The sequence below is a fragment of the Vipera ursinii genome, assembly GCF_947247035.1.
Source record: "Vipera ursinii genome assembly, chromosome: Z".
Lineage (NCBI taxonomy): Eukaryota > Metazoa > Chordata > Lepidosauria > Squamata > Viperidae > Vipera > Vipera ursinii.
In genome coordinates, this window is record NC_139517.1 from 22,388,685 (window position 1) to 22,404,440 (window position 15,756).

Here is a 15,756-nt window from a genome sequence, read left to right on the forward strand (position 1 = left end):
TGCAATTTACAACTTTCCCTGCTGGCTTCCCCATTGACTTTACTTGTCAGAAGCTGGCTGGGAAGGATGCAAATAGAAATTACATGACTCTGGAACACTGCATGGAAAAAGCATTATGTTCCACAGCTAAAAACACAAATGATGTGAGAAATAATGAGAGGACATCTTGGAAAGATTGTGTCTATTTCTGGCCAGGATTCACATATATAAGTGAATTAGAAGCTGTGTTTCAGGAAAAATGATGGTTTTAAGAAGTTTGAAAGGAGCAAACTAGACACATTAGTATAATTGCTGCATAATCAATATGAGTTTTAAAGTTTTTCTTCGACAGATACAACAATCTAGCTTAGGTCTCTCCTAAGTGGCTGTCTTGAAAAGGTTTAGAGAAATGTCTCAGATATGACTCTCATACCAGGCTTAGTCTTGTGGGAATTTCTCCTCCTTCGCCTAGTTCTTTTCTTCCCAGGCTGCAGATTGGAAGTTATATGACCCAGGGCAAAGCAGGGGTGTTTCCTACTTTCTTTTCTGCCTGGCTGACTCACAGCCTGGGTCTTCTGTCTTTATTGCTTCTGATTTGCCTTTGCAATCAGGCAACTCGCTGATCCTGCCATTGACATCATGCAGTCCTCCTTGTCCTTTCTGGGTGAGTAGTGCTTGCTTTATGGCTGCTACCCTATTTTTTGGGTTAATTTAGTCTGCAATAGCTGCTTCAGGTTTGTGAGCTTAATGAGTTATAAATTGATTGATTTATTTTAAACACAGATCACCAGAGATCAGCACTCTTAATAGGCTTGGCTGTACTTAATGTAGTTTAAAGCTGTTTTGCAACAGTTTGGAAAGCAGGTTATATGACGAGAGGGTGGAAGTAAAATAACATTTTTTGCTCCATCTAGTCATCATCATCATCATCATCATCATAAGTTGGAAGGGACCTTGGAGGTCATCTAGTCCAACCCCCTGCTCAGGCAGGAAACCCTATACCATTTCAGGCAAATGGCTGTCCAGTCTCCTCTTAAAAACTTCCAGTGTTGGAGCATTCACCACTTCTGGAGGCAGGTTGTTCACTGGTTAATTGTTCTAATTATCAGGAAGTTTCTCCTTAGATCTAGGTTGCTTCTCTCCTTGACTAGTTTCCATCCATTGCTTCTTGTCCTGCTTTCAGGTGCTTTGGAGAATAGCTTGACTCCCTCTTCTTTGTGGCAGCCCCTGAGATATTGAAACACTGCTATCATGTCACCCCTCACCCTTCTCTTTGTTAAACTACACATACCCAATTCCAGCAACCGTTCCCTATATGTTTTAGCCTCCAGTTCCCCAATCATCTTTGTTGCTCTTCTCTGTACCCTTTCTAGAGTCTCAACATCTTTTTACATAGTGGTGACCAAAACTGGATGCAATATTCCAAATGTGGCCTTACCAAGGCATTGTAAAGTGGTATTAGTACTTCACGTGATCTTGATTCTATCCCTCTGTTAATGCAGCCTAGCACTGTGTTGGCTTTTTTGGCAGCTGCAGCACACTGCTGGCTCATATTGAAGTGATTGTCTAGTAGGACTCCAAAATCCCTCTCACAGTTACTACTATTGAGCAAGGTACCACCTATCCTATACCTGTGCATTTGATTTTTCCTGCCTAAGTGTAGAACCTTACTTTTTTCACCATTGAATTTCATTTTGTTAGATAGCGCCCAGTGTTCAAGTCTGTCCAGATCCTCCTGTATATATATCCCCTCCCTGCAATTTTTTTCTAGAAATCCAGAGAATAGGATTAAAATGTTAAGAACTCACAGGCACCTAAGTAATTTTTAATAAAAAACATGCCTGCCATCTCCTCAGATAGAAAAACATGGGCAGAAATCCATTATGTATTTGTTCCAAAAATTACAGGTAGTCCTTGCTTTAAAATCCCAACTGAGTCCAAAATTTCTGTTACTAAGTAAAAATATTGTTAAGTGAATTTTGTCCCATTTTACATTTTTTATTGGAAGAGTTGGTAATTAAATCACTGCAGTTATTAAATTAGTAGCATATCTGTCAAGTGAATCTGGCTTCTCCATTGACTTTGCATGTGAAAAGGTTGCAAAGGTGACTCTGGGACACTGTAACCATTATAAATACGCGCCAGTTGCCAAGCATCCGAATTTTGATTAGGGGATCACAGAGATGCTGCAATGGATATAAGTGTGAAAACAGCCATAAGTCATTTTTTTATTGCCATTGTAACTTCAAATGGTCACTAAATGAATGGTTGTAAGTCGAGGATTACCTGTACATAAAGAAGAACATACACATGTAGACAGTTGTGCTGCTTTTTCTTTTTAAAATGTCTGTTCATCTTAAATCATCTATTTGGGAAAGGAGAACAATTGGTTTTTGCAGATCTGTCTCAGCTGTTGAGACAATAAAGCTTTACAGGAAGTTTTCAACTTACAGACATAAAGGAGCCTGCCGGTTATGGTCATAAGCCATGATGGTCATAAACTGGATTTTTACATGACCATCTGACTTTATTACCATTTTTGCAGCAGTTAAATGAAATCTTGATCATTAAATGAATATGTGTTTGTCAAATGAATCCCATTTTTTCCCCTAATGGGTGTTTTTGCAAACACCAATTCTTTGTAAAAACGTAAATTATACCCATATGACCATGGGACATTGCAAATGGCTGTAAATGTAGGCCTGTCACAGAGCACACTAAGTGTGGTCCTGTGTCCATCGTGGGTGGGCAGCCATCAGAACTTGAGATCTGGTTTGTAAGTACCTTTTGGGGAGTCCATTGTAACATGAAATGGTCACTAAACGACCAGTTGTAAGTTGTAAGGACCACTTATGTTATTTTTTCTGGTTCCATTTTGTGCTGATATTTCAGAAAGTGTTCTTCATTATCATGGCTGGGTATGTGAAATTCACTTGCTTCGGCTTCTAAGTCAGCTTACTTTGCAGGATTGATGTGATAGAACTGTGATTGACAGTGGCTAGAATTGAAATTGGTTTAAGAAAGAGTACCAGCATAACTAATAAAACCATTGTATTGTGAATTTATATTTGGAATGATGAGGAAGAGAATATGAAGTACGTGTTGAACTGGACTATGTGATTGTCAGTCATTAAATGAAAGATTGTAAGCCAGACTTCGAGATGTCCCAGGAAAAAAACTCTGGGAACTAAACTAGATCCAGGACTGGCCTAGGATAATTCTCCCTGAAACAAAGGGGACATATTTTCTGTTTCCACATATAGAAGCTTCATAGAATATTAGTTATATTTTAATCTCGGTACTGGCAACTCAATTTATGCAGTGAACAGAAAAATAGCAAATAGCCTGATCCAATGTCAACCATATTACAATTATCTAAGCCAGACATGTCAAACACAAGGCCCGGGGTCCGGATCCGGCCCGCGAAGTGGTTTCATGCGGCCCACGAAGCCATCCTGGAAACAGTGAGGGAATGGCCCCCACTGCATTGGCCCTGGCCCAGAGACCCTCCTCCTGCCAGAGACCCTCAGATCTGTCCCACTCCTGCCCAGGCCCCCATAGGCACCCTTGATGCGAATGATGTAGAGCTGGCCACGCCCACCCAGTAGGCCATATGCACTTTAGCCATGCCCACCCAGTAGGCCACGCCCACCCGGCCCCTCGAGGGCAACCGCAATGCTGATGCGGCCCTCAATGAAATTGAGTTTGACACCCCTGATCTAAGCTAAATTCTTTATCTGCATCAGCCCTAGTTATTTCATGAACTGAAGAAATTATCAGAACGCAATGCCATGAATTTTCCAATGTGTCCTAATATATTGTATGTTTCATGAACTGAAGAAATTATCAGAACGCAATGCCATGAATTTTCCAATGTGTCCTAATATATTGTATGTTTTTATGCAGAATATTTTCCTGGAAATCAGATTTCTTTAGTATAAAGTGCAAAATACTTAAATATTGATGATGGCAGAGTCTGTAAGGAAAAAAATATTAACAACAAGCTAAGACAGAAAAAAGAAATATTGTCTGGATTCATATTTGATACAAGATCAAGCAAATTCAGTATTATGGCTTAGAGTTGTAAACTCAGCCATTGTGTCTTATAGACAAACACTAAGATTTATTCAATAAGCAATTATTAAGCAAGCTGTGCCTTAAGATATAGAAATTAAATCAAAACCAGAGAAGTATAAATTGTCTTAGAATATGCTGTCTTGGAAATTACAAAAGTTATTAATATATTTATTTATACTAAAGCTATAAACTAGGGTCGCAAGCTGAAAACAGTAACAATGGCATACAACTTCTGTGCTCTTGCCAAAAATATTGTATAAGCGTATCAGTAAAGTCACTACGTGAGCTTGACTTGAAAGAACCTGATTTCCTCTAATGTTATTTGCAACTCTTTCTATATTTCTAAAATAGAAATTCTTTCTGAATGTCTAGGGCTTGAAAATATTTCATTCATCTAAGTAAAACCCAGAATGTAAGGAGTATTGGCTTTCATTCCTGTCTTGCTTTGTTTTTGCAGTTGTCTTCTTGAAACTTCATGTCACAGGTAAAACCAATTAAAACTTATCTACCTCTCTATTTGCCCTGATCAAATTGAGATTGATGATCAATAATAATAATAATAATAATAATAATAATAATAATAATAATAATAATAATAATAATTTAATTTCTATACCGCCCTTCTCCCGAAGGACTCAGGGCGGTGTACAGGGCAATACAATAAAATACAACATACAAAAATTAAAAAAAATTAAATATTACATGATATTATATGATGAATGACATTTGGAGTAATCATAGAAAAAGCATTTTTCCTAAGTCTATAAGTTGGAGAGCCCCAAGAATACATTGTATCATAGGTGGTACATACATTAAAATTGGCAAAAAGAGTATAATTTTGAATAGTAGTAGCTGGAGCACAGACAGGAACAATGCAAGAGCTAGTAACTTCTTGAGCAGAGGCAGACATTTTAAAGCAAAAATTACTCTGACCAGAAATATTGGCCAGTTGTAGCCACAAATTGAATTGTCCTCTATTTGCTAAATCTTCATGAATTCCTACAGCTGAAGGAATAAAAACCAAAAAACACAGTGCTGAATTGATGTTAAGTTGCGCGATAATCTATATTCACCACCATATTTTTATTCAAGCTATTTTTCCAAATATATTTATGGTATTACATTGGTGCCATCCACAAGAGGGCAATATCAGCAAATTCAAAGGAGCCTCAGAATTTTCAGTAATACAGCATATTACTTAGGAAAGCCACAGAAAAATCACCAAATTTGTTTGTAGTAATGGAACAAGATCCACTTTTGTTGCATTTCCTTGACTTATATTTTACATATAAACCAGAGTGGACCAGACTAGTTCATGTTGTACTTTGTCAGCATGCTTCCAGGATGAGCAATCAATGCGTTGACTTGTATAGGGCATGTTTTGTATTTATTTATTATTTATTAATTTATTAATTCTGTTTATATACCGCCCTACTCCCAAAGAACTCAGGGCAGTTTACAAGGCAAAATTTAAAAACAATGCAATATAAAATTAAAATAAAATAAAATTAAGTCTAGCCACAAAAAATCAAAATCACAATTTAAAAACATTAAACCCCTCAGTCCAGACCAGATAGCTCAAAGAGCCAGGTTTTTAGGTCCCGGCGAAATGAACGAAGGTCGGGGGCAGTCTGGAGTTCCGTTGGCAGTTGATTCCATAGGGCAGGCGAGCCCACAGAGAACGCCCTCCCCCTGGGGATCGCCTGTCAGCAATCCTTGACCGGCGGTACCCTGAGGAGGCCCTCCCTGTGGGAGCGCACAGGACGATGGGAAATTGATGCTGGCAGCAGGTGCTCCCTCAGATAATCCGGGCCCATGCCTTTTAGGGCTTTATAGGTCATCACCAGCACCTTGAATCTCACCCGGAGGGCAACTGGAAGCCAATGCAGCTCGCAGAGGTGTTACATGGGAGTATCGGGAGACTCCCATCACAACTCGCGCGGCTGCATTCTGCACCAGCTGAAGCCTCCGAGTGGTCCTCAGGGGCAGCCCCATGTAGAGAGCATTGCAGTAGTCTAGCCGGGAGGTCACGAGCGCATGGGTGACTGTGCGTAGGGCATCTTGGTCCAGATAGGGCTGTAACTGGTGCACCAGGCGAACCTGGGCAAAAGCCCCCCTGGCCACGGCTCCTAAATTTTTATACCATGTTCTCCATGAGGTTGTATAAGAATAACAACATCACAAATTATCATTTTATTATTATTATTTTAATTACCAGCTTGTAGTATGTCTTACTTTACATGTGTTTCTTTATAGAAATAATTGCTTTTATCTATTAATTCTGGTTTTGAAATCATGTAAAGCAACTAACTGAATGATAAAACTCGGTTGATATAAGTTCAAGAGAAAAGATTTCAAGATTGTGGAAAAGTAGTGTATTCAGGGTATCTTGTTTAAATTGAAGAGAGAAAACAGCTTCGTGTGTCCCTGTGGATCTCTCTCTCTCTCTCTCTCTCTCTCTCTTCCTCCCTCCCTCCCTCCCTCCCTCCCCCCTTCTCTCTAGGCGCTTTACAGATACGTTTATCTGGAGGTCCTAACCTTTGTGTGGGACGGGTGGACGTTCTCCACAAAGGTGAATGGGGGACAGTGTGTGATGATGATTGGGACCTGCGTGATGCTGCTGTTGTGTGCCGAGAACTAAATTGTGGGGAAGCCCTTTCAGCACCTCATGGAGCCTGGTTTGGTGAAGGAGTTGGTTCTATCTGGCTCAGTGAAGTACACTGTGTGGGTACTGAGAGGCACCTGCTTTCCTGCCATCACCGTGGCTTTCGCAAGCATATCTGCACCCATGAGGAAGATGCCAGTGCCATCTGCTCAGGTAGGGCTCTTGTTACTCCCAACTGTTTTCATGAGATGCTTGTTTAAGAAGATTAGAAGTAATTTATTGTGGAGTTCTTGGTGTTCTCTGAGCTTGATTATTTGCTGGCAGATGTTTCATTACCCAGCTAGGTAATATCATTGGTGTGAGTAAGTGTGGACTTTACTTTCTGCTTGTATAAAGTAATTGCCCTGCCATTTTAGGTAGGATTGTGGTTTTCTCCTTAGTAACTCCCTTATTTAGGTATTGTTTTCAGCTTGAAAACTTTTTCAGCTTTATTGTATTAAATAATTATTAACTTTGAAAATCAATATCATGATCGAAACCTATCCATTAAACAGGGAGCGAGTACAAAGCAATTTATATATATTTTTGATCTAGAAGATTACCCAACTAACGATAACTCAACACAATTCTCACCATTACCTGAATCCCACCCTGAAAAACTGAAGTATTGCATGAAGCAATAAGATCTTTCATCACATTTCTTTAAAACCAACTTCTGTTCCAACTGTTTAGACACAGGAAACTTTTTCCATATTCTACATAAGTAACAACTGTTCTTGACACTACAGATATTTTTACACTTTCTTTACAAAATTTCAAATGTTTGCTTCTTCACATAGCTATCTATAAAAGATGAATTGATTATCACACAGAGATTCCTTCTATGCAGTCTTATTTAGAGCAGCTGTTTCAATTGCTGTTTCAATCAGTTTCAAGGATACATCAGTATTTGAAAAACAAAGACAAATGTTTAAGTTACAACAAATGCTTGTTGGGGACAAAAGGAGTCTTTCTACTATTAGCTTTCATATAGGGACTTTCCTGGTATCTAATTTAATGGAGAAGTTCACCTCTTCCTCTGTCCTCACCTTGAAACTTAACCAATAAATAACTGATTAAATCCTCCTTCAAAGCTGAGCTTTCTACTAAGTGTGGCTTAATGTAAAGAGTTGAATGCAAGCTTACCCCCTCAAGCACCCATTCCTGTTTCCAAGAAAAATCTGCAGAACTGCCTCTCCTTGAGGTATCTACCCATCTCACCAGATGTTCGAAGGCTTGCTGCAAGTTCCTTCCCTTAAGTACAGTCACCTTGTGGGTCCTCAAAAGCATGCCTTTCCATTGCATCCTTTGCCCTATGAAATGCCTCCCCCTGGAGATCTTTTTAATTTTCACTTGTAAGACCTGGCTCTTCCCCCATGTGCTGGAAGGAGTAGAGATCAAAATGGCCATTACTGTCTTTTCTTCTGGGGGTGGGGGTGGGGGTATGATTTTTGTTTTAGTTGTATATATAGCTTTTATTGTTGGGTATAAGCCACCTAAGCCATAGTGATTAAGGCATCAGGCTAAAAACCATGAATTCTAACCCCACCTTAGGTACAAATCACCAGAGCCAGTTACTTTTTCTCAGCCATAGGCAATGGCAAATCATATCTGAAAATCTTGCCAAGAAAACTCCAGGGATTTGTCCAGGCAGACTCTCAGAATCAGATATGATTGAACAGAAGGAGAAAAAAACCCTGGTTTTAAGATGTGGAAGCTCTCCAAATGTTTTAAATAAATCAATATATGCAGATCTGAGTTTTATAGTTTTATGTGCCTTCTGGAGCAATGGAACCTATGTTCTTTCCCACTTGTCTCTACACAGAACAACGATTCCCTCTTTTTACTGCCATTCCTACACATTTCAAGAAAGTTAAAATGGAGGCAGTAGCAACCAAAAGTCCACTTGTGCCTACACCTAATGAGGGTGAGTACATTTATAAAATTCACACTTCCATTGTTTGCACAGAAGTTGTCAACCTACAAAATAGGATAAAAGGTCACCGGGGAGGTAGGAAAATCCTGCATCCTTTTTATACAACTGGTTTTGATCTGAGTCATTTAACTTAAAATAATCTGTAAATTTAACATTTTGGGACAAGTAAGGAGGAGTGATAGTACCAAATCTCATGTTTTAAAAGAATTTTGTACAGAAAACAATCAAAAAAGCAGAAGTTGGAGAAAAATTACTCACAATTTATATGTAGACTTCAAGTTTGAAGTAAGAAAGATTCAAGCTTGATGAAAGGGAGACATTATCTTTACTTTTAGAACTTCATATGTGGCAAACTATCTTCATATATGCTTTGGACTCTTCCAGTGTCTGCCTTAAATTCCCTTTTTTTTGTCCAGAAAACCATGCCCTAAGACTTGTGGGTGGCAAAAATCCATGTTCTGGCCGGCTAGAGGTATTTCATGAAGGGCAGTGGGGGACAGTGTGTGATGATATGTGGGACCTTCTGGATGTTACCGTCATATGTCGAGAGCTGGACTGTGGGGAGGCTCTGGCTGCACCAGGTGGTGCTTTCTTTGGTGAGGGGAACAGTATCATCTGGCTGGATGATGTGCAATGTCAAGGAGAAGAGTCAAAGTTGGCAGACTGCTACACCAGTCCCTGGGGGACAAACAACTGCCGACACAGTGAAGATGCTGGGGCTGTGTGTTCAGGTGAGAATGACAAGGCACGTATAACAATTACACTTCCCAGGGCATATTGCAAACTAGGTCTTGGAGGGCAGCACCATAAGACAAAGAACTAGGAATTTCTAGAGATGTTGGGACAGCAACTCCCAAAATCATTGCACAGGTATAGTTAAAGTGACTATGATGGTGTTTAATTCAGTGAGGTGTGTTCTAATACATGTGAAGGATAAGAAATGGAGGAAGATTGCTTAGCACTTCAGCAAATTTTTCCCAGTATTATTTTGGGGAAAATCCATTATATCAAGCTAATAAAATTTTCTAGTTCAAGTTGCTACATGTATTTTTAGCCCTTACAAAGGCAATACATTTATATAAGACTATATGAATTGTGGAATTACTACTATGGCAAACGTGCTGTCACTTATTGATGTTTTTTTCCAACAGGTGCAATGTCCCTTGCCATGATAGAAGAGCATACGGCCATGCTTACAAAGACTGTAGCTCCTCAGAAATCCTGGTCTGTGACACCAAATCAAATTCCACATCCTAGTCAGCTTACAAAAATCGAGGAAGAAACTTTGACTAATGAAGAACCCACAGAGGATATTCCCAAAGGAGGTCTTTCTGAAAATGGTGAGTAGGAAGGAGAAATAAATGACCACTGCCTTCAGCCTTCTCTAACCTAATGATATGTAGAAACATATTGGCTTTGTTTACACTATTTGGAAACTTCAAAGTTAAAGCCTCAGCCTATTGGAAAATACTAGGTTAGGAAAGGATGCAGTAAATATCCAGGACCAATTTTTGTTATATACATGTTAGTAACTGAAAGCAAAAGGGGATAGAAAGTGGCTTAAATATTATAATATAATGCATTTTGCATCTTTCTTTACATCTCAAGAGAAAGAAAAAGTATGTTTAAACTCTGTCATATGGGGCGGTAGAGACATCAAACAGAGATAAACCCATTCACCCCTTCCTCCTCACCACAAATTTCCACAACATTAACACACAATTTGTGCAATCAGGTAATCACTTGCTTTAGCCAGCCAATTTAGGGTAAGAGGTGCCCCATTTGCCCAAAATAGTACATTGAAGAAATAAGTAGTGCTCAGTGACAATAGCTTTGTAACATGGGGAAATTTTGTAGTCCGTTTAGTGAACTATTGGCTTATCTGGAAAAGCAATGAATTACTATTCACATTTAAAATGAAATTCTACCAGAACTATACTGTTGAAACATATTGGCCAGTCTTCCCATGCTGTTGATGTTCTAGGTAATTCCTTATAATTAAGGAAAAATAGATAAAAAGAGAACAGAATGTGCCCTCTCTGTTCCTCCAATAATTCAAGCCAAGTCCTCATGGATACCATAAAGTTTGCACTGTCTTTCCAATTTTGTTTGCATCCCTGTCTAGATCTGTCTCTGTTTGGTGAAAAGAAGCTATCAATTCTCTTTGGAAATTTTAATTTTTTTAATTATCCCATTGGAAACAGGAAACAGATCATTTATGGAAGAGCCTGTATATCTGTATGGGAAAACCAGTGATGGCCCTATCATGTCATATTTAGTTTGGTCCTTAAATACTCACAAAGTATTCACCTCAACTCACCTCAACTACTCCAGAAAAAATGGATTAAAATATGTTTAATATGTTTAATCCACTAGGAGTCAGAACAGGGGAAGTGGAAATAACCTACAGGTGAAACTCGAAAAATTAGAATATTGTGCAAAATTTCATTTATTTCAGTAATGCAACTTAAAAGGGGAAACTAATATATGAGATAGCCTTATTACATGCAAAGCAAGATAGTTCAAGCCGTGATTTGTCATAATTGTGATGATTATGGCGTACAGCTCATCACGGCTTGAACTATCTTGCTTTGCATGTAATGAGTCTATCTCATATATTAGTTTCCCCTTTTAAGTTGCATTACTGAAATAAATGAACTTTTGCATGATATTCTAATTTTTCGAGTTTCACCTGTATATCCAAAGCATGATAAATAAAGCACTGCATATATTTTATTTTCTCCAAATGTCTACCTATCCTCCCTTCCCCAATCAAGGTAGGATCTTTTTCCTACTGCTTCAAATACTACATATTTTTTCTGTTGTAAGTAAACACACCAATGGGAAATCCTATTCCTCAAGACAACAGTTGTAATGGAAGATGTTTAATTCTGTTTAACCATTTTCTACTATTTGTATCTCAGGCCAGCAGCAGCTGCGACTTGCAGATGGCCCTGAATCCTGTGCTGGACGAGTTGAGGTATTGTACAAAGGCCAGTGGGGCACAGTGTGTGATGATGGCTGGGATTTGGTGGATGCAGCTGTTGTGTGCCGTGAGTTGGGCTGTGGAGCTCCACTCCTCAGTCCAGGCAATGCTAGGTATGGACCAGGATCTGGACCTATCTGGTTGGATGATGTCAACTGCACTGGGAGAGAGTTTATTATAAAGCACTGTCATTCTAAGCCTTGGGGGAAGCATAATTGCAACCATCATGAAGATGCTTCTGTCATCTGCACAGGTGAGGAACTTTCCTATTTCTATTCAGGCATGTTTAATGAGACCATCTGCCTCGCTTCTGAGAATGGCCATAAATAATTAGTGTTATGGGGAAAGAAAGTGGTAAATCTATGATAACTAGTAAACATTTTCTGATTTTAGGGAAGTGGAAACATCTGTTGTTTCAAAAACCAACTGGTAGTTCAAAGGTAACTGAACTACCAATTTATATCACGTCCAAGCCAGTATCTCCAAACAATTTAGAGCTGCAAAATGTGATGGATGTAGCAGAGATTACCACAAACATTCAGGAATTTCCAGATGAATCAAATATAAAGTCTCTCAATCAATGGTACACTGAGGATCCTTTTTTAAAAATGCCAAGTGTGAAAATTGAACTGGAAAAGGAGACAAAACCAATAAATCCTTCAGGTATTGTTAAAGCAACACTTAGTCCAAAAATATTGCAGCAGTTGGAGGAAAAAAATTCATACAACTTTCCTAAAACAAGATTATCCACACACAAATGGAAAAAAGTATCTATTTCTTCCTCAGAAAAAATTCAGCCATCCTCCATCACATGGTATAGAGAATCTAAAAGAGAAATGAAGTCAACAACTCCTGGATTCATAGATAAAATAATGTATAATTCAGAGAATCCACAGCAGGAGATGGAATCAGCCAGTTCTTCAAAGATCATGTTGTCATTTCAAAAATTGAGGGAAATGCCCATTTCACCATCCATAGAATTTAAATCCTTATCCATGTGGGATATTAAATCAGAAAGAGAAACTGAATTAGAAAGGCCATCAGGAGCAGAACCACCTCCATTTGCACTATCCTTTAACTCTGCTCCTGAGAGAGTGCCTCCCATCTACAATGCTGAAGTTTCTCCAGCCACAAAGAACACAGAATTCAATTATGTCTTCCCTGAAAATCAGGATAGCACCACTGCCACATGGATTCAGGCACCTGAGAAAGTCATAAGTGCATCTGATTATGGCAGAAATGAATTGTTTGAATTCTCAAAGAGATTGGAAGTCACAAAAGAGATGGATCTGCCAATAACCACAAAGACTTTGCAACCTGAGAAGCACATGGAAACAACCACCCCCAAAATAATAGATTCTGAAGAGAAATCAAATAAAGAAAAACAGGAAGAATCAAGTACAGTTCCCCATCCAGTAGAGCCCACAGGTGAATAACAGTCCCAAAGTAAGGCCTGAAGGAAAAGTCTGTCTGTCTGTCTGTCTGTCTATATCTGTCTGTCTGTCTGTCTGTCTGTCTGTCTGTCTGTCTGTCTGTCTATCTATCTATCTATCTATCTATCTATCTATCTATCTATCTATCTATCTATCTATCTATCTATCTAATATGCCACCATCTCACTGACCAGTGATTCAGTATGGCTAAGGAAAGACTAAGAAAAAAAGAACCCAAAACGTAATAGCAGTAACTAATCTTGTCTCAGTTACTATTACCTCAACAACTCAATGGTTGAGGTCACAATTCACAATGAATTGTAATATGATTTGTTTGATTTTGATTTATTGTTATTTAAATGGTGTAGCACATTTATAATCTCCCCTCCCTACATATAGATATGTGCTCATGAATCCATATATACAGGTAGTACCAAACCTCAAAGCTCATAGAATTATAGACAATTGAAAGGAAACCATCACAAGAGAATCTGTAAACATGAGAGTAAATGTTATTTATTTAGGAATGTACAAAGGTCATAAAAAGTCATCAAATGAATAAGGAAGAATTTAGAAGAAATAACAGAGATAGATGATAGATAGACAGAGAGACAGAAAGACAAACAGACATAGTGAGACAGTAAGAAAGATATGCTTTTGAGTCAGTTTTGTCTCCTGGCAATTACCTGGACAAGACCCTTCAGTTTTATTGGCAATATTTTTAAAAGTGGTTTACCATTGCCATCTTTTTGGTAGGTATCCCAAAGTCATTCAGCTGACTTTGTGCCTAAGGCAGGGTTAGAATTAATGACTTCTCAGTCTTAACCCAATTCCTTTAACCATTACATCACACTGGCTGTCATAAACCCAGAAACTTGTAGCTTATTAAGAAATCATAGGTAAACCATGGGTAAATACATGACTTAGAACCACTTATGAACTTATCCTGTTTTTCCTCTTTCAGAGTAAAAAGTACAAGACTGCTGTTGCAGCTACTGCTAGCATTTCTTGTTCTCTTTAGAGAAAGAGTTGATCTAATGATTGCAAAGAAATCTGTAAAAAAACTCCAGCAAAACATATTGGAATTTTTGTCTATGTGCTTTTTGCAAGATTCTGAAATCTTTTTTTTCTCATTTCATATTCCTATAAAATGTTCCAACTGCACCAGAATCTACCTTTATTTCCAATGATGTTTTCAATTTACGTCAACTGCACCCAAGTCCAGGAACTATGAGTGGGCAATTGGAGGACAATTTATTCAACTCTGAAGGTAAATTATGAAAAACATGTAAGTACTGAAGATAAATCTTCATTCTTAGGCTAGGGAAAGGCTCTTTTTTAAAAGATCATCTCTATTTTTGCATAGCAGACTCCCTTATCTTGATGCCTTCAACATGAATTGGGAGATCATAGAAATCCCTACCAACACTGGGAGTTGCAAACCCATACATGCTTTTGTAGAACATACATTTTGGGATATTTAGTTTCCATAATTTTGAGTCAATGTATGCAATGTATATAGAAAGTACCATGCTGGGAAGGATTGTTCTCTTAGCTACTAATGGCATATGTTGGGATATTGGAAAGTTGTTGTTTCTTTTCTCTATCAAACTAGGCCTGACTGAAACATCAGGTCCATATGTCTCATCTGCCAAACCTGTCACCTATTATGAACACTGTGAATCATTCCCAAACTGTCTTGTAAAGCAAGAACAAAGTAAACCAGATCAAAGATGCTGTTCATCACAAGTCCTGAGGAACTTGGTCCATACAATGAAAGGTCTCCATGGAGAACTAGCTTCTGTCTCTGTTGCCATTAAGAATCAAGGTTCCCAATTGGAGGCTGTAGCTCATAATCTGGCTGAGTTGTCAGTTTCTATACGTCTTCTAGTTGGAATATTGCCATCTCTGGTACAACATGTCTCATCCCAGTCCTTCTTATCTCCATCTGGGCAAGATAAAAATCAATTGCAAAATCAACTTCCCCTGAAGTGAAAAATGTATGATTTTTTGTTGTAATGCAAGATATTGATCTTCATGCCACCAAGATACAGAGAGGCAAAAAATCTACATAGTGAAACTGTGCCATAAGATGGCTAAGATCAACATGTGCAAATTTTACAGTACTAAGCACGTCATAATCAGAAACTCATAATTCCTATGTCAGAAATACAAAATCAAATGGAACTGAATATTAGAGTGCACTAAGAAATTGTCAGATGAATTTTTAAGTAATTGTACTGAATGATCCATTTATTATATGATTCACTGATTAAAACTGGATTTTAAATGGCAGAGTCATAGATAATTTGAACCTGGATGCTCCCCATTCATTCATCTATGTAGATTGGCAATTATTATCTGCATAAAATAGCTGCACTTTGTGTAATTTATTTCTGTGGTTTTTGTAAACATCCATAATGGGGTTGAATGAGAAAAGTCAAGAGCCAAGAAAAGAATAATTCCCTGTAGTAATATATCTGCTTTTTTGGTCCAACAATAATCTATCAGTAATTCTTGGGTAATAGACAGTTCCAAATGGCCTGACTAAACCATTTATTTTATTTCTAATATTTTATTTCAATTCTATTTGTAACACGGTTGAAAAGCTTTGCTTTTTAAAGTAGCAATTTTATTAAAGATTAATATATACAATCATAGAAACTACTACAAACTAAAAAAATAAATGAATAAAAAAGGT

General features: G+C 38.1%; 1 protein-coding gene across 1 annotated transcript; it reads left to right on the plus strand.

Annotated features, from left to right (window-relative positions):
* Positions 1–618: 618 nt before the first annotated feature.
* On the plus strand, positions 619–15,350 carry LOC310650017 (uncharacterized protein; the record flags this gene model as incomplete). Its single annotated transcript, XM_083378852.1, has 10 exons — positions 619–643; positions 4,514–4,540; positions 6,461–6,874; positions 8,526–8,627; positions 9,053–9,367; positions 9,788–9,976; positions 11,561–11,875; positions 12,016–13,050; positions 14,224–14,325; positions 14,671–15,350. 10 exons carry the CDS (start codon positions 619–621, stop codon positions 15,048–15,050), a joined length of 2,904 nt encoding a protein of 967 aa, XP_083234978.1. The 3' UTR covers positions 15,051–15,350.
* Positions 15,351–15,756: the final 406 nt, after the last annotated feature.